The 19,685-nt window shown below is 44.8% G+C and overlaps 1 protein-coding gene across 1 annotated transcript in view; it reads right to left on the minus strand.

Moving 5' to 3' along the window:
• LOC119161503 (dual specificity mitogen-activated protein kinase kinase 7) overlaps positions 1-19,685 on the minus strand; it is a 65,161-nt gene that overhangs the window by 30,756 nt on the left and 14,720 nt on the right. The window contains exon 4 of the mRNA XM_037414022.2: positions 7,665-7,865. Within this exon, the coding sequence (XP_037269919.1) occupies positions 7,665-7,865 (201 nt within the window). The remainder of the gene's footprint in view (positions 1-7,664; positions 7,866-19,685) is intronic.

Consider the following 19,685-nt stretch of genomic DNA (forward strand, 5'->3'; position numbering starts at 1 on the left):
AAGAATTGCTGCCCGGAGCATGCCTCTTATACAGGGGTTTAACTTTATATGGTGAAATTCAAGCTCGCTGTTATAAAGTTTGCTGAAAAAAACGGGAACTGTGCCGCCGTAAAGCACTTCAGCGTGAAGTTCTTCATTGTGTGACGATTGAGATGAGTGGTATGAGAGAAACCAGAAGAATGCATGCCTGCTAACACAAGTTTCCTGCCGTTGAGGAAGGCCTTTTCAATTATGTGCATCGCTTAGGTCCTCCAGTATCGCCGTGTCTTGGGACCTAGTTTCTACCAGCACTGTTGAGGAGAGTTAAAAGAAAATAGGGCATTTGAACGCGCTTGACAGAACTGAGGACGATGTGCTTAGGGAGGGCGGTGACAGCGGCTGGGGCAAAGATTCAGTGATTACGGCTAGACTGCATGTGACCGGATCTGACTGGTCAAAGTACGTGCTAATTCGGTTAAGTAAACAAGTGCACTTCGTTTGTGCTCCAATTTCTTTTTTTTTCTTTAATATACTGCATGCGTCAGAACTACTGCACATTATTTTATATGCATTTGCGAAATTTCCGGCATAATTAGCCCGCCCTTTCGCTGAGCCCCAAATTCGCAATAAGAGTGCTCAAATTATGCCAGTAAATACAGCAGATAGATACGTAGATAGGTGCACAAAGTGCCTGCACCATGCAAAACAAAATGCCTCGCATTTAAAAGGCCTGCCATTACCAGTCGTGTAGCCAGCAGGTAGCATACCAGGCTTGTGCCCCTCCCACTGAAAAAATTTCTGCCTACGCCACTGGCCGCTACAGCCGAACCCTTTTATAAAAGACACTGATATAAGAGGCAAATGGGTATAGGAGACAATAGTGTGTCTACAGTAAAATTTAGGTTTATAAGAAAATGCATACACGGTACCCTGCTTATAAAAGACTAGAATTGCTGCCTGGAGCATGCCTCTTATTAAGGGGTTCAACTGCATACTGCAGTGTTGCCATGAGCATGAAACAAGTTTCACATTGAACTATAGCTCCATCTTTGTCCACCGCCTCTGCTGCTTCCTGTCAAAGTGTGCGAGCTGTTCCTGTGGAGTGCTTTCTGAGCACACCTTAACAAAAAAACGATGGACTAAGTCTGCTTGTAAGCGAGTCATCCCAGTGCTCAGTAAGAAGTAGTCTTACAGTAAGTTGCCTGGAACCAGCCTCCAAAAAAAAATGCACACAGCCGAACAGCCAGTGTCCACAGTCGATTTGTAGTAAGCTGGTCTATCCACCACTTTCTGTGCAGAGACTTTGACAGAAGACATGCAGTCTTTCTTGAAATTATAATAAAAGTGCGAGCTGCAACCACTTCTGGATATGGTGGAGTTCACTTTTTGCCCAATACTTAAGGCTGGATAACAATACATTTATTGGTTATTCAAATACGTGCAAGTCTATCGTCACCTGCTTAGCGGGTGTGCCGGTAACATCGAGAAAGTCTTTTTCTGAGACAGCAACATATGGACATGCCAGGAACATTTTTGCAGTCACCATCATGTTTTCTATAACTTCAAAATCGATAACATTGCCCCAGGCACCATATGATCTAACTGGGAGTAAAAACTCGCGAACGATGCAGATGAACGAGGTTAAAGCAGATTAAACAAGCCGGCCACCTGCTTTGCATAAAAGGCACAAGAAGATAGGAGCCGAATCCAGTAGGAGGTGGGCTAGGGTGGGAGGATATTGTGTGCCTTTGGTAGATAATGCATACTTAGCCGACCAAGCATGGTCCCTGGCTGTTGCATGTATCTGTAAAAGGGATCAGCAGAGAGATCACAGCCTTTCAGGAGCTGTGCTCTCATAGTAAGTTTGCAGGGAATCAATAAACAACACTAAGTTCTCTACCCTTGTAGCACCGGCCACGTTTCCTGAAAAAGTATAGGCGTTGTCTGCATTGCATTCAATTTTTTTACTATCACATTCATTTCGTCGCCCTTGATGCAACTTATTTCTTTGAAGGACCAGCAAACAACCCTAAGGTCCAAAAATTGTTATAAAGAGACATATGTGCACTTTGATAGATAATGCATACTTTGCCCCTGGCTCTCGCGCGTATCTGTAGAGGGGATCAGCAGACGAATCACAGCCTTTTAGGAGCTGTGCTCTCATGGTAAATTTGAAGGGAAGCCAAGAACAACACTAAGATCTCTACCCTTGTTGCATTGGTCACGTTTTCTGAAGGAGTATAGCCATTGTCTGCATTACATTCAATTTTGTTGCTATCGCATTCATTGCGTCGCCCTTGATGCGAAACTGACTTTTTTAAAGGTCCATCAAACAACCCCAAGTCTTCGTTCTACAGAGCCCCCTGAAGTTGCCAGAGATGAATGCAAAGATGCCTCCAATCAATTTTGATGAGGCCATTTTGCAGAAATTCAACATTGAAGTAAAGGATAAAGACATTGAAATGAAGGCCCTTAATTTTTCCGCCATACATAAGCAACTCTTCGTGGGCATGCTGCCTCAAGAATTTTGCAAATACATCCTATATTAAGATAGTTATCGGAGTTAGAACATCACTTTCAGCTGGTTTCAAATTTTCGTGCGGTCTCGCCACCTTTCTCCTTCAGAGAAAGGGGAAGGTGTAGCCTGTCGTCGTGACTCCACGCTCTTTGGAAATGTGACACGACATCAGCAATTGACGCCATCGGCGAACTATATCAGTCGCAACGCACTTCTGCTTGCTGAGGTACCTGGCTGTTTACTATTGACCCGGTCAACACCCTCTAGACTAGCTAAGGCCTCTCCACTCCTCAATGACGTCACCCCACTACGCCGGGCGCGGCGGATGCGTTTTCAGAAAGACGACATCGCTTTTTCGCGTACTTATGGCACGTTGCAAATCCTCCATTTGTTCTCGGTTTTGTGCTCTGGTTTATATATATATGTTTATTAAAATATATAAATGAACCAGTGCATGTGACGTTTTATAGACAAGTGAAAGTGCCGAACCGTCAAGGTTTTGAGGTGTTCAGCTTCCGCTTTTTGGCCACTTTCTTTTAGACAAATTGATCATTTTTAAGTTTACAATAGTTTTTCAGCAGAATATTAATTGCAGCACTAAGTAGGTGTTGTAGCACTAACTCTGGGCTGTGACCGCTATGACATTCCTCCAATAGCTGCCCTCCATCAAGAGGTTGCACGTCAGCGAAAAAAGGACTCGCTTTTGATTTGGGAGTGCATAAAAGACAGTAGAATACTTGTGACTTTGTAGTTTGTCTAACACTATTTTGGCGGTCATAACAGCATTAACCACTGCAGGTTGGGGAAACTTAAGTTCCCCACAGCTCATGCTCTCTATTACTTCTGTGTTGTCCTCTTTTTCCACTAAGTTTGTTCTGCACGCAGTGCATGACAGCTTCTTAAGTGCCGCATGGGCACAATAGCCTGCGATGTACGTTATGGCAGGATGATTAGGGGCGTTCATTTCAATATCCTTAGCGTTTACTTCAAGGTTGAATTTCTGCCAAATGGCCTCATCAAAATTGATTGGAGGCGTCTTTGCATTCATCTCTGACAACTTCAGGGCGCTTTGTTGACGAAGCTTGCATTCGGATTCAAATATCTGCCTAATGGAGACATGGTACTCAGACTTGGAAAGTTGTCAATACTTGCAAAATTTTTCCTCCAGACAGTCTATCTGGAACTTGCCCAGGAGTACATAACCAAATTCAAGGTCTTTGAGGCAATATGCGACAAGCTTGACCAATGTCTCTGTAGCGAGTCTAAAAGCACTGTGGATCTCCCGTGTGAGAATTCCGTTAGTGAACTTCAATTGTTCCCACACATCAAGCCACTGCATGATGCTGCGAAGAAATTCCCCTTATGGGCACAATGTTTCCGTGATGAAAGTCTGCAGCACGTTGCGAAGCCGTCGTCCTTTATTGGGAGACTTGACATTAATAATCTTCCACCACGTTTCTACAATCCTTATGAACTCTGCAGTTCCAGGTGCGTGCTGCAAGTCATAGCGCTGGTCATATGTTTCTAAACCAGCTGTCATGAATGGATTAAACACTTTCAGGGCAAGTTTAACATTCTGCCTTTCCATGTTGGAAGGATTGAGAGCTTTTATTGAGAGCATTGGAGCAGCCTTCACAAGTTTATCTTGTTCCTTTGAGTGAAGATGCCGGAGGGTCTTGAAAGATGCTGTGAGAATTTTTGGGCTGCCATGCAGATCCAGAAGAGAAGGAAAAAACATGCATGTGCCACTGTTCTTTTGATTAATCCAATTGTTACGAACACATTTTAACAGGTGAATGGGATCAACAACAACAAAAAAAGAGGACGTGTCGGATCTGACGGGTGCGGGTAGGAGCTGCTGACTTTTGATGAACTTCCAAAAAGACTCATTGTTCTGCGATTGATAAAATCGGCGATCTGGAAACGACCTTCAGAAAACCTGCGATGGCAGCCATTCCGCTTCAGCGACGCCATTTTAGATGGTGCAAAATGTGCACAAGAAAAACAGCTTCAAATCAAGCCCAAGATGGCGGCGCTCAGTTTGCTGCAACGCACATAGCACGTGGGGGCAGTTCAAACAAATTTCGTCCATTTTGGGGGCATTTTAGTGCAACCGGAGTGCATTGAAGGTCGATTTTATCGCGTTTCCCGACCAATTTCATCGTCAGAAATTTGAGAGTAGGTGCTAAAAAGTACAAGTTCCCAGAAGATAAGCTTTGCAAAAAATCAATTTTTTGACCATTTTTGATCATTCTAAGACCTATGTCCCTCCTTAAGAACGTACAAGCATCGTGTTGCTCCTTGTCTTGCATTTCTTGATTCATTGCGTCCTCAAGCAGCGACACTACGAGCTTTATATGCCACTGGTCTTGTCCTCAGACTTCAAGGTAGGTGTCTCATCAAGTCCCTCAACAGCTTCCAGAAGACACGTCATGCACCGAATGCCATTCACAGTTTTGGGAATGTCGATGCCATCACGTTTGGTGACCTCGACGTCTTGAAAAAACAGCGTGAAAGACAGGTCCTCTGTGATTTTCACCGATTTTTCTGACAGCTGGGGCACCATCATAAGTACACAGTCATGCTGTGTAAAAGCTGTCCAGAATTTCAAAACCTTAATATGTAGAAGGCAGTTCAAGAGTGCCTGAAAAGTGTCAATTCTGTTATTTCACTCTTCCTCGAGATGCGTTTCGATGGACAGGTTGACGGCTTCTTGCAGAAAAGCTGCCTCTCTACGAGCTTTTTTTCATGTGGGGCCTCTCAAGATGTGGTTGCGACTGGGGCGGAAAGATAAGCTGGACAGTTTGGCAATATGCTTAGAATTGGGTCAGGTCGAAGACGGGTAAGACTCAGCTTTGCTTCAATTACTCTGCCAGTCTTTGTATCCACATAGCTTGGTGTGTTTACCATGTTGAATGGTCTGAAGTGGCGCTCACAGACCTAGAATAATAAAAAAAAAAGACAGAATAACGTAGTATTAAGTTCAGAAGCAGCAGCTCATCTTCATGGCAGCAAAGTAATGGACACTCCGACTATTTCTCAAGAAACCCGTGGTGCCTAATGTAAGCTATACAAAGTCACTCCCTTATATTTCCCACACATTCTCTTTAATATAGAGTGGGCGTTTTTGTTATCTCTCACATCAGTCCCCGTGGTGTTATGCAATGCACAGGTAGTGTAGAAAACAGGACTTAATAGGAAAGTTAGCCTTACCACTGATAGCTTTCCTGGTGTGAAGTTGGCACGGTGAATAGCCTTAATCCACCGAGTTGTTCTTGTAGGGTCCGAGGAGAACGTGAACACATGCACAGATTCTTCACCATCATAGTTCCCGCGGCACCGCGGTACACGGCAATGCTCAGGCATTATCACAGCTTGCCCACTCGATCCATACACTATTGGTTGGACTCACTCATGCCATCGTTAATAAGGCAATATACCAACACTCTCGCCAATGCACAGAGCACGAAAACACAGAAACAGTTTTACAACGCAACCGCTCGAAAAATCAGCCAACTGCCACATGAACCGGGTGTTCACTGATGTTTATGGTCCTGCGGATGCATTCACCCTCTCGAGCATTGCACTAAAATATCAAAAATAGGAACAAAACTTGGCGTAAAACCTAATTTTAATGTTTCAAAAGACTACGTTTACTGATACGCACGTGTTTAACGCAATAATGAATTAATTTTGAGGTCAAATTTTAAAGAAAAACGCTACAGATGATTCCCCGAAATTTGACACTTCGGCTTGTTTTATTCAGCGAGCTCGCAGTAGCGCAAATACCACAAAACCGGTCAGAGCAGGGCGGAGTGATGAAGACGGGTTGCTTCGGAAGGGGAGCATGCCTCCTGCTTACCAAAACCGCATTAAGAGATGACGAAGCATCTCCGTCGTAGTGGGGTGACAACGCGCTAAGGACAAGAAAAAGTGGAGAGGCCTCAACCAGTCTAGAGGGTGTTGACCCGGTACCGAAGCTGCCTCGCAGCCCATTCGCTCGATTCGCAGCCGGCAACGATTTGCAGTGAAACTGCATTCTAAAACGTGGACATGTTGTTGGCCTTATTTTTCGAGAGTTAGCAGACTGTCGCGCCGTTTGGGAGCAGTAACACAAAACACAAATAATGCGTTTAATAGTGGGTGTGCTGATCAATAGATGGCACGACAATCTGCTCACTCCTAAAAACTGGACCAGTGGCGGGTTCGAATTTTGATACATGGAGCCTACGGGGAGTTTCGCAACTCGTATGATTGAATGCCTTTGTCTTAGCTGTGGGGGGGATACCGTGGGAACAGGAACTATCATTGACTTCACTACTATTCGTTGAGACCTGATTTAGACCAATCAACGAGCTGCATGCTCATCGAATAGTTGCTGCGTGCTTGTCGAGATGCGCGGGAATTGTTTTTCGAAATGGAGGCTTAGCACGGAGCTGTGATATTCCGAAAACGTGATCGCTGCGATTTGCCGAGCTTGTTTGGGGGGTGTAAAAAAAAAAGCCGGACCCTGTTGACTGGTCCTTTCACAATTCTTGACAGCAACAAACACGGAATGACATTTAGTGCTACTGATGAAGGGATGCAGCCACTGTTTACCTGTCTGAAATTCACACAGAAATGTTCTCAATTTTTCAGCAATTGAAAGAGCAGTCAGCTTTGCTAACAGTGTTGCATGATTAGCTCCATGGAAGGCAGGGCACATACACGCAAAAAAAATGAAGGAAGCAACATAAAAAAAGCTGCTTTGCGGTATTTCCAATGCCACACGGTGATAGTATTTTCCATATCCACGTTGTATCAGTGAGTTAGCTCACAACGGAATATATCCGAAAAAGTGCTTTAGCCAAAGAGATCAATAACAAATGAGCTCAAAATCACACAAGCACCAAAGTTCAAGGTGGCCTCGCTCGTCTTCCCACAGGTGAGTGTTGCCTTGATATGCTTCGAAAGCTCATACTTTCCCATTTCTGTCCCCACCCTTGTTGATGCTACGCACATGCAGCCGGGACAAAAAATAAGAGTGAACTGCTCGCTTGTTTTCCTGGTCAATAGACACCTTGCAAAAACTAAATAGGACAATCATCTACCACATTATTTCAGATAGGCGTAATATTCTTTCCACAAAGATAGAAGAGATCTGGAGTTGGTCAACCTCATTCTTTACCTTGAGATAGTGCAGGGCACGAAGGACTCCAAGGGCCGTCTTTCCAAGTATATCCTCAGGCAGTGCACGTGGCCTGAGGCGCTTCAGCAGCTTGTCAAGACATGTCTCCATAAGCTCCATGCAGATCCACACTTCACCTTCAGTAATCAAGTATCCCAGACACTGCACAATGTGTGGACAGTCCCGGCAGCGTAGGACTACCTAGGATTTAAAATACGAAACCACTCCTTTGACAACCATGCTATTAGACATATCTCAAGGCATGCATATGTTCAAACAAATTTTTGAGAAGTTTAGCTTATACGCCAAACAGCTGAACTTTCTTGATATTGAGGGAAAAATGCGTTTTATTTTTTTTTTTTGTAGGTTGCACCAATACATGAACAAAATGCGGAATAAATGAACATTTTATGGGTCCAAGTTCCATTAACGAGACGTATGTCATGCAAGTGATATAACTGCCCAATATAAGGCTGTGGGACAATACTGAACAGAGTTTTTCGAGACGTTCTTTAATCTACTAAGAAAAAATATAGCTGAAATAATAAGATATAGATGAATTCCACTGGACATACGTCACGAAAATGCAGTGGTGCTGGCGGGCGTTTGGTTTCGCTTGGTAGGCGAAAGCCGCTGCGCCTACGGCAGTTGCTGCTGTGTTTTGACTGGTGCGTGAGCTAGTTGTCGTCGTGAAAACAAAAAAAAAAATGGTGTAACGATGAGCTGTTCTGGTTATTTGTGAGGGATGGCACAAGAAAAGATGGGCTTTTTTTTCCCCCTCGGTTTTCTGTTGATGAAAACCGTCGCAGATCAGCCGCAGCTAGAAAATACGAGAACTTGCCTTCAACGCCGCCTCATCGGTTATGTTTTGGAGTGCGGCTTACCCAGAAAAAATGATTAGCTCCCTGAGGCATTGGAATAAGCTGTAGAATTATGCATAGTTTTTTAAGTGAGCGACGGAAACTCATCGAGTATGTTTACCTGAAAGCATGTTAACGTTCTGGATAGCATTGCCTTATCCAAACCATTTTTCACGGTTGCCATTATCAATATAACTGCTAAAGTCTTCGACACGTCAAAACGATATCGTTATATTCGCATGAACTACATCGAGCCAAATTGGCCATGTGTTTTTTTCTGCATGGGTACAGTTCATTAAAGCAGCAGGGCGCGCATGACTTAAGACTGTGCTTTTTCTGATTATATGCGACTAGGATGACACACCTGACACACGTGTATCGGGCAGGGCTGTTCTGGCTGTGGTGCGCTTCATGAGATTTTTATGTCTGCGTGAATTCACAGAAAAACATCACTCAGGAAACTTGCAGAGTCTGTCTATGGTCAGTACACATTTCACGGTGTTGGCTTGAGCGTATGAATTGAGCCATGGACCTTACAGGTACGTAACCATATTGTCCCCAGCATGTTGCTGAAGCATTATTGCAAGCGTGTTGCGGATGAAAGTGTCGCCGAGATCGCCCTTGTCGTTTGCATGAATAACTTCTCTAGCAAATTTGTAATATGTGAGGATTTATCGTAACGATTCGTGGCTATGTATTTTTACACCACACATTTGCATATTGCACCCTAAAGCCTCTTGCTGAACTGCTGAACTGGGTTTGTCCTTGCATTAGTACAAATAAAAATGGGCACATGTGACGTAGGCTGCAGTAACGGCAATGACATTTCGCAAAAAATCCAAATTTCGACCATTAAAATGCTTCATGTTCTGAAGAAGTTCTCAAAGCTAGAGCTACACGTCAACATAGCTTATATGTTCCTTTCAGAACCACTCCAACTTCCTCTGTTGGGGCCGCTGCTTGTAAATATACGAGAGGCGTCCCGATGCGCTGTTCTCGAAGGCAGCTTGAGCACCTGCAGCGGTAGTTGTCACATGATTATAGAGGGTGGCGACGTGCTTTTAGCTGGGACGACTGGGCAGAGCCAATGTGCCGTGTTCTCACTCGGCACCTACCGTTTGTACAAACATGGAGTAGGTCTATACAAAATGTACTGCCATATAATAGTGACCATCTCTAAAAATTCAAACGTTTTCATTAACAGGACTTTCTCGACAAAAATTGGGCATGTCATGGGCGTGAACAATTGGGCATGTCATGCAACAAAGCCATTCCTTGATGTAAAACGCAGTGTACTGGGCCCTAGATTGGGCTATAGGTGGCAGGACCATCAGCGCGTTAGTGTGGATAGGCGGCTGGTGGTGCACATACAATTGCATGCAGCGGCCCGTTTTTATGAGTGATGTGAGCCGGTTGTCAGCAAATAAATGCATTAATTGCCACCCACTTATAAAATGTATGTTGTCCATTATTGAATGAATGCACGAAACTCATCGAACACTACTGTCACTTGTGCAAGAAATGCTATCTGTCATTGCAAGAGATGTTCACATTTGGTCATTGCGTTTTTACACTGTCACATTTCTTGCATGTTTAGTATTTAAAAGTACTGAGCTTGTGTCCCGCCTACTCCCCAGAGCTGTAGCCCAACTGAATTCATTCGCTGCCTCATGCATGCTGGTCTTGCATATTAAAAAATGAGAAAGAGAGAAAACATATTCTTGGGCGATGAGCTAGAATAACCGCAAATCAGCATTTTTTGTTATTCAGTTGTCCATGAAATGAACGTAGGACAGCCATGTTTATTCAGGAAAGCTACGTCGCTCTGATAGTGCTTTAGCATGATTGTGCTTTTCCAATAACAGTATAAAAAAGCAACAGTTCCGAACACAGCTTTTTTCAATTGATTACCGTATATACCCGAATCTAAGCTGTTTTTTTTTTTTTTTTGAAAAAATGATGTGCAAAAGTGGGGGGGGGGTCGACTTAAATCCGAGTACCACGATTTGGCCGCCGCTGCCAGCTGCTTGAAGGCCGGCCGCGCAAGCGGCAATACGGCCCTCATTGCGCCGATCTCTAGGTACCGGTTTTGCATGCTAAAGGCTCATTTTCCCGCCATTCTACAGTAGCTGCACGGTCACGAGGCCGCTTAGGCCTGTTCAGAAGGAAAATAGTGGTCCCTATCACTTTCAAACGGTCCATTGACCCGAAATCACACAGTCCAATGTTCACGCAGCGAGGGAGTGAGGGTAGTCAAGCCAGCGAGATTTCACTTTGGAAAAGCCATGGAAAAACGGAAAGACGTGGATTGTGTCACGTGATTACCGCCGATGGATGGATGTATTGACATGGCTGTACCCTTTAGATCGGGCGGCGGCTAGTCACCCAGCTGTAATACTTAGTGGACAAAAACTAAACTTCATATTATTTTTTTTTTTCTGTGATGCTCAGAATGTCTGCTGTCTGCTCTGTGTTAAAATAGAATAGAAATACCTGATTCGCTTACTGGAGTTTAAAATGAAATGAATTTCCAGCCAAGCCCGGTTTCCAAAAAAAGAAAAAAAAATTCAACACGACTGTTGCCACTTTGGCCACTTATTGGCTATCACGTGGCAGATGGCGCCAAAAAGAGGCGCGGAGCTGGCCAATAGTCATTCTTCTGAGAGCGATCGTGCAGCGTAGTTGTGCCTCTTGCTCGCGAACAGCTTTGTCAATTGTGCTTCAGATTCGATGGCACCAACCAAGCGGCGTTTAAGCGGAAAGTCGGGTTACATGTGGAAAAGGCATTGGACCTATGAACGCAGCAATAGTTCAGTGTGCACGCAAAGAATGTGCGACGATGGCAAAAATGGAAGTGTGCACGCAAAGAATGTGCGACGATGGCAAAAATGGAATTTTTTTTCTGGCCTTGCCAATTTTGGGGGTCGGCCTAGATTCAAGTATATACGGTATCTGCATGACAGTGATGCAATAAAGGTTCGGTTCTTCGATGGGACAAAAAAGTTGTTTTTTCAAGCGAATAATGTCCATTCCTTCCGTCAATCAATAACAATGCCACAAAAGCACTCAAGATACTAATGTAAAAAAAAGTGACATTTTGCGCAAAATTATACGACATAAGCGTGATGCACGCAGTCTGAATTAATTCTGACCATCTGAATTCTTTAAAGCAAACCTAAATGTAAGTATTGTCTGTTTTCGTTTAAGGTGAAAATTGCGCACGGTGACTCAAGTTTAATCAGCTCTTTGTCATTCCATTTCCTGTTCTTTTTAAGGGACAATTTCTGATATTTCAAAATTTTTCAAAAAGAAATAATAACGGAAAGCTGAGCTAGTTGGTACGTATATATTATAAATATTCAAATGTTATGTGCTGCTGCATAAACTGACTATTGTCTGCATGCCATTGCTACCAGCTAACTTTAAAGTAGTGATTTAGACAACATACCACCGCATTTACTTGCGTAATGAAGCCACTTTTTTTTTTCCAGAAAAGCTGACGCCAATTTGGGGGGAGGGTTCATTATACTGGGGAAAGAAAAAGTCACCGGAGTTATAAATTGAAATGTTTCGCATGATGGTTTTAAAAAAGTTGCTATCCAACTACTGCTGGCCTTCAGTTCAGTGACAGGACTATGGAGCCTCAATTCAAAAAATTCACTCTCCACAAGGGGAAACCGCCCTTGTTTTTTGTTTTGGCCTGCAAAATGTGTAACGAACCTCCTAGCAGGAAACTCTTGTTTTCTCTCGTGACGAACACACACGGAGTGACGCCAAAGTGTCCTCCAGCCGCATGGTTGCCATGCTCGACAAACTTAGTAGTGTAGCTAGCCTACCAGCCAATCGTGCCCTGCACAGCAGCTGTCCCAATAAAGTTCACTACGACAAACCTGACAAAAAAAAAAAAAAAAGACCGCCAAGCCTGCACGGAAGGTGCAGAACAGTCACAGCAAAAGCTAGAAGAGTGGCCTTTCAGAGCTTTTTCTAACCACTCATTGGGTAACTGCTGCAAGCATAATTGCTGGGTATCCACTACAACATTATTAATCATAATTTCTGGGCAGTAAGCCAGAATTCCCTATGCTATTGTCATTCTTCTAAGAAGCATGGTATCCGCTAAACACTTGTTGAAAATTTTGTGCAAATTTTTTATGCAGTGGCTGACGACAATGAAGAAATATGCCGGAAGTGGGTATGCACCACAGTTATTAGGTGATCAAGAACAAGTTTTCTAATGGGCTGGAGCATTGGAAAACCCAGTCGTTATGCAATTCGTACCGTGTGACCCCTAGCTGTTCCTTTGCTGTTCTAAAACGCTTCATTACTCAGTAGCGGATCCAGGTTCAAATATCACTGTGTCATTGGTGTTTTTTATTTACTGAGTTACAAGCACTGGCGTGGCTCAGTGGTAGAATACTGGGCAGGCACGCAGTGGACCTGGGTGTCATTGGTGTTTTTTTATTCACGAAGTTTTTTTCGTTCGATACCGGTTACGCACACCGGCGGCGGCAGATAACTACGGCGCTGCACGTGACCCATGTTTTGATCTCATAACAGCTTTCGCTGTAAAATGCGGCGTCTGATAGCGGCGCACGCATGTTGTGGGTGCACGTTACGCCGTCGGTGTGGTGGTCACGGTTGCACTGTTTTTTTTTTTTTGTGCCACTGTGCTTGCGTGGCCCTATAAGCAAAGAGGTTTCTCCTGTGTCCGACAGATGGCACTGTGCCGCAAAAGGCGCGACTTCTAAATTTAGTCGATGTAGTTTGCACTCATGCTGCTTGCAACGGTTTAGCATGGTTCTTAAACGATGTTTTGAATTTTATTGCATTGTTGTTTTGTGGTACAATCGCGTGATTTAACATTGTTTCAATTGTCTACTGCACTAGATATCTCACCAAAATAAAATGAACAGGTGCATTAAAAGTAGATTTTTTTTGTTTTTCAAGGACTAAGGTGGGGGGTGGGTTCATTATGCCAGTGGGTTCATTACGCAAGTAAATACTCTGCTAAACCTGCTCTTTTATTTCTTTTTTGGCGGTAGTGAGTTTGTACAGCATTTCATGCATATATGTGCCACATATATAACATTACTATATTTTGTATTAGGAGAGCCTGTAATAAGTAGACCTTTATGTTGTTATTCCATATTTTAGTATGTGCATCTTTATTGCTTTTGCCAGGCATTGATATTTCACTTGAATGTGCCATCGGCCTGTGGGCCGTTGGCGCATTTTAACGAGAATCTTACATTAAAAACTCCTACACATTTTAACCTGTATTCTACTAAATAAAAGTTGCGTCCTTTACATGTGTATACATAAAAGAACCTATGAATTTCATTGTAATATATATATATATATATATATATATATATATATATATATATATATATATATATATACAGTCGAGCCCGCTTATAATGAACCCAAGCCTGACGCCTCATTCATTCGCTGTGTCCTGAAGTTTGTAGTAAATGAAACAGTTTTTAAAAAAGTCGCGAGTGAAAACACAAACTTGCCCAAAAAAGTCCGTGATGCACGTGTTTCAAAGAGCACAAGCGATAAGGGTGGTCTTGAGTTTATTTAAAACGGCAGGGTGCTCGTTCGTCGAGGCCGGTGGCATAAGCTGCATGAGGCACTGGCTCCAAAGTTTCATCGGTCTCGCAATCCGGTTCCTCCAAATCGTTCTCGCCACATACTTCATTCACAATGCCCGCAGCAAAGAACCGTGCACGGTTCCGCAGTGTCGGCATCATCATCGGCCATAATTGAACCATCCCAACAGACGTCCCAACCGCTCCCCAGGTCGGAGTCGACGATGCGCTGCCACAAATCACTGCCGGAGTGATCCAATTCGAAAGCTTCAGGCTCGGCATCGGGCCCGACGTCGACGAAGTTGGTTTCGCAAAGACAGTTTTGCGCGCATGTAGTCATCACCACCGTCCACGAAATTTTCACTATCTTCAAAGCTGAATACCGGGACCCCTGAAGCGAAAAGTTGGCTGCCAGGTGGTCAACAGCTATGAGCAAGCGCTCCGAAATGCGGCACCTAACCCGCGGACTACGCTTAGGCCAAACGGTCACACTTTCGACGTTTTGTTGAGCGGCAGAAAAAAGCAAGCAAGTTCTCCCGTCTGCCATCCCGACCACAAACGCACACCAAAAGCGAGCAAGACTCGCACACGCGACGTACATGCCAGAATGCGTGGAACTGCTCTGGGCCCATTTCCAGTCAGAAAACGAAACTAATTCGAGCCAGCATGGCTGGCGTTGCGGAACGGTGGAGAATGGCGAAGGGGTTGTGATCAAAAGAGGAGAGCAGATTTGTGAGAGAAGGGCAACGAGTTGCGATAAAGTGAAGAGAGGGGAGGATGCGGCGGGAGGACGACCTTGAAAACCAAAACACACGGAAAAGAGGCAGATTGGGTAGCTTGCTTGAAAAGTCCGCGAAACGCACAACTCGCACTTAGAAAAACTTGAAAGAGTGCCTACGTGCGCAGAAGTCAAATCACTGTCGCCTGGATCGGTGCGCGCGGCGGTGTTCAAAGAATCGGCGGCTGTGGTCAAAAAATCGTTTTGTTGGACCAGCGGGTTTGCGTGGTCTCACCAACTTCAATATTTCGCGATTTGTTCCGCGCAAATTAACAGCCGTTTTCGTGCTTCCGAACGGGTGCGGAGGGCATGCTGAGCCGAGTGCGAAGTGAGCGAGAACAAGTCTTAAACACGGAACGAATCGCAAACTATCAGAGTCTGTGTGGTAACGTACGCGCGTGCACTTTATGCAGACGATCCGATACAGTCGGTGGCCAACGATGTTGGCAAATAGTCTGGTCACTCCAGGCCGACCATGCCAACGACAGTACCAGTGATGAAAACAGGGTAGATGGCCGACCGGTCTTTGAAAGATCGGTGACAGTGCGAAAACACGGGACTCGTCTGGCGATGCAGGATGCTCCGAGTAGTGGGAGGAACAAAGGACGGAGGGGTGGGTAACAAAAAGCGGTTGGGGAGAGCAGCAACTAGAGGGGCGTGGAGGCAGGGTCATCGTTTAACAATAAAAATGTATGGGCAACTCGCCGATGCCTGATCGGCGGTCGAACGTGATATCCTGGGAAGTCGGCAGAGTGCCAACTCCGTTCGCTGTAACCATCAACGGCGCTCGGAGACGTTCGTTGCAAGTGCGATTTTGTGCCATTGAACCAATGTATATTTTCACGGTCACGTGGATATCGTTCGTTTTAAGCGAAAGTTCGTTTTAAGGGGGGACACGGAGTGTGGAGCCCGAAAAATCACGAGAAAACTCTTTTTTTTATTGCATTTTTGAAATCTACAGCTACTAGTGCACTTATATCGTGAATTTCACGCCTATAATATTATTATTTTATCCACTAAGACTCTTTATACAGCGCTTTCTAGCTAAATCTGAGTCAAAATCGACGTTGAAATTGCACATTTTACGTGACGCGCTCCTGCCCTTTCATGTATGCCAGCACGACCCACTTGGTCTCATTTGAGAGAGCTGTCTTTCACCTTCAAATTCCCGCCAGAATGGGTCCTATTCAACCATTGGCAGCTTGTAAAATGAACGGCAAAAAGAAGTATCAGAGCGCCTTCCTATTCGCTACTTCGCGCACGTGACTTGAGCTTGCCTCCCTATTGGTGGAAGTTCCTGGCTTCGTCTGCTCTGGGTATTGAGGCGCGCGTCCATGTGCGCCATTTTTCCTCAGTGTCAGCGGAGAAGTTACACAATGTCAAATCCTGAGTGCAAATTTCGCACGCGGCACAAGTTTGGTGTGAAAAAGGTGCGAAGGACGCTAGTAGCGAATTTCGAGAAGTGCTCCGTGATACAGCAAAACCCCCAAGATGCTGCACTCTCCACGTCCCATGACGAAGTTGTCGACGCTACCAAAGAAGGCCTAGCTACCGCACCAGTTGTCCCGGAGCCTGTGCAAAGTCCGTCAGTCGCGGAGCCTTCGAGCAGCGGTCGCGTGCATCTATCTATCTATCGGCAGCAATCTGACTTGGAAGACGAGCGAGCCAAAGCTGAAGATAAGTTATCGGAGTTGTTCGCTGCAGCGACGGAGCAGAAACGCGCATTCGTGGTTGACGGTGCCGACGAAGCAGCTCGGCCGCCTGATGAAACCACGTTCACAATTATAGATTTGGACACAGTGAACAGTTCTTTGTTGGCATTTGCAAAGTGCAAGGCATGTAACGGAGAACTGCAGATTGTCTGCGACGACCGGGAATTCGGACTCACCGTGAAGTTGCGTTTTGTGTGTTCGACCTGTGGGGAGACTGCGTCATTGTGGAGCTCGCCGCACGTACGTAGCGATGAACGCATGAAACCTTTTGCTGTGAACGTTTTGGCCGTGCATGCTATGCAAGCAACGGGGAACAGACAGGCCCGCTGAATGATGTGTTCTCGTTGATGGGCATCAGCCGTCGGGGTCTTCACACAAAAACGTGGCAACACTACGTGAAGACGAAGTAAGTTGGCACTCGCGGCCGATCGTGCTGCGCGCAATTTGACGAGCGACTGTGCGCGGCTGGCGCGCGAACTTTACACCGAATTTAATATAGGCCACATGGGAAACATCGCAGTGTCGTTTGATGGGTCATGGATGACTCGTGGTCATTTGCGAATATTGGTCTCGGCACCATCATAGAATTGTTCAGCGGGCTGGTGCTTGACTTCGTTGTCTTGAGCAACTTTTGTGCTAGATGCGAGTCGGGCCCAAAGGAAGGTGACCCTTTTTATGCAGCGTGGAAGGAACATCACTAGTGTCAGAAAAACAGTGACAAGAAGGCTCGGGAAAAGAAGGTTGAGGCTGCCCTCATCCTCTTTAGGAGGTCACTTGAACGGCACAACCTGCGCTACACCACGGTGCTTTGCGACGGGGACAGCCACAGTTACTTGCGCTACAAGAAGATAAGGTTTATGGATATATCCCAGTGGAAAAAGAGGACTGCATTAATCATGTCCAAAAGCGTATGGGCACTGCTTTGCGCAACTTGATTGCAAAACACAAAGGCCCTGGCCTTGAGAGTCTTGGGGGAAAGGGCCGCTTGACAGGAGACCTGATCTCCAAGCTCACCATTTATTATGGGTGGGCTCTGAAGACACACAGTAGTGATGCTGATGCTATGCACACAGCAGTGATGGCCACTTATCACATCACGTCCAATGATAATGTGGCAAACCACACTCAGAGCCCCCCTGGTCCAAATTCCTGGTGCAAACAAAATGCGGCAAAGGCCAAGGGGGAGCCCATTCCCAAACATCGTCGAATGCTGCCTCCACACGTCTGCCAAGCCTTACTTCCCATTTATGAGCGCTTGTCAGACAGAAAGCTGTTGCAATGATGCCAGCGAGGAAAAACCCAAAATAACAACGAATGTTTGCATTCAATGGTCTGGGCACTGGCACCAAAGGAGCGACATGCTTCGCTATTCACGGTGGAGGCAGCTGTGGCAGAAGCAGTGCTCAAGTTCAATGCAGGCAATAAAAAGGCATCAGAAGACATTATGAAAGAGCTGAGCCTAAACCCCAGCTGGCAAAGCCGCAGCCGCATGGCTGAAAAGGATCGACGCGCACGGCAGCATCAGTCAAGAAGCGACAAGCAACGGAGAACATGCACCAGTCCCTGAAAAAGCGCCACACAGGGACTCATAGTCAAAAGGACTACATTCTCGATGCATACTGAGCATTTTCAAGTGCAGTCATGTAAATGAATGAGATTTATTTCTTTTTCTCAGTTTCCTGAAAACATGCTTTTTGGTGAGTTTACTAGTTTGTCGGGTTGATATCTTGCAATCAAGAAGAGCTAGAGCAATAATTTTTGTCATTAATGTAAAGCCCAATCTGTGTATTACAAAGCGCTGGGAGCAGAATTTCAATTTGCTGCCCATATAAATTTAGAAGGTATTAAATTTCTTTGTATGTGATAGCCATAACATGACTCCTCAACTTTCATCATCTGGAGAATCACTAGTTTTTCTTTAATTTGAAATCTGCTTGCTGCATTGCATTTACTGCTAATTGCACTGTCTAGCTATGCAATAATATTTACTTTTTGATAAGCAATTTCTTTTCTATTGTCTCCGAAAACAATTGAGTGGCAGCACTGTGTATCTTCTAATTTAATAGACCTACAATGAAAATTTTTGCATATTTGAAATCAGCAGGAGAAACTACATAAGCATGTATATTTTCATCATGTTGGGTCCACAAATACAGAAAATATCTCCACACACCATGTCCCCCCTTAAGTGGGGCCGCTATATGTGGGATCGACTGTATATATATTTTCACGGTTTGATCATTTTTTAACCTTATGACTAAACAACTCGGCAATTTACTCCAAACACGCTGTGCATCCTTCCATTCACATCCTGAATGCGTATCATGCCCCATTATATGCAAATACAGTAGACTCTCTTTAAACAACCTGAAGGGACCAGGAAAATGTGCTCCATTTAGCAGGAATTCTGAGAGATGAGCAGGGGTGCAGAATCCAAGTACGAAACCAATCATAACAGAGACAGTTGTTCTATTTAAGCCACTGTTCCCTTTAACAGATTTCTGTTTACTAAGACACATAGCAATAAAACGAGATCAATAATGTGTTGGGAGCGAAAATAATCTTTTATGCTGTAGTAAATGCTGGTTGGTTGCACTTAAACACACAGCACGTGCCCCACATATGAAAAAGGGGGGACTTCTGCTTAAGAAAAAGAAAGCGCTCGGAGAGAAAGGGGGTGTGAGAAGGAGCAAGCAGCTGTTCTGTTGCCATGATGACATAAGCAATGTAAGTGCTAGGTAGGTGCCACCATCATGCTGACCCTATCCTAAAGGGCTGTAACTGAATGGGGCTTTTGGCAGTAGCATTGTTGGCACCCTTGATTTTAAAAGAAGGTAGACTAAGTAACACCCTCTTGATCACACTAAAAGTAAGCCACGTGTTTGCAGAAAAAAAAAAAAAAAACCTTAACATCATGACGTGCACTGATGAACGAACACATCTTTTTGCACCCTTATCACACCCTCTCCCCTCCCACACGCAGCTTTCAGCGCACTCCCTCTTATGAAAGCAGAGAGAAAGCATCTGAAGAATGCAACCTAGCCCTGCAACTCCGCTCATACTTCACAGATTCTAAA

This window comes from Rhipicephalus microplus, chromosome X, assembly GCF_043290135.1.
Source record: "Rhipicephalus microplus isolate Deutch F79 chromosome X, USDA_Rmic, whole genome shotgun sequence".
Classification (NCBI taxonomy): domain Eukaryota; kingdom Metazoa; phylum Arthropoda; class Arachnida; order Ixodida; family Ixodidae; genus Rhipicephalus; species Rhipicephalus microplus.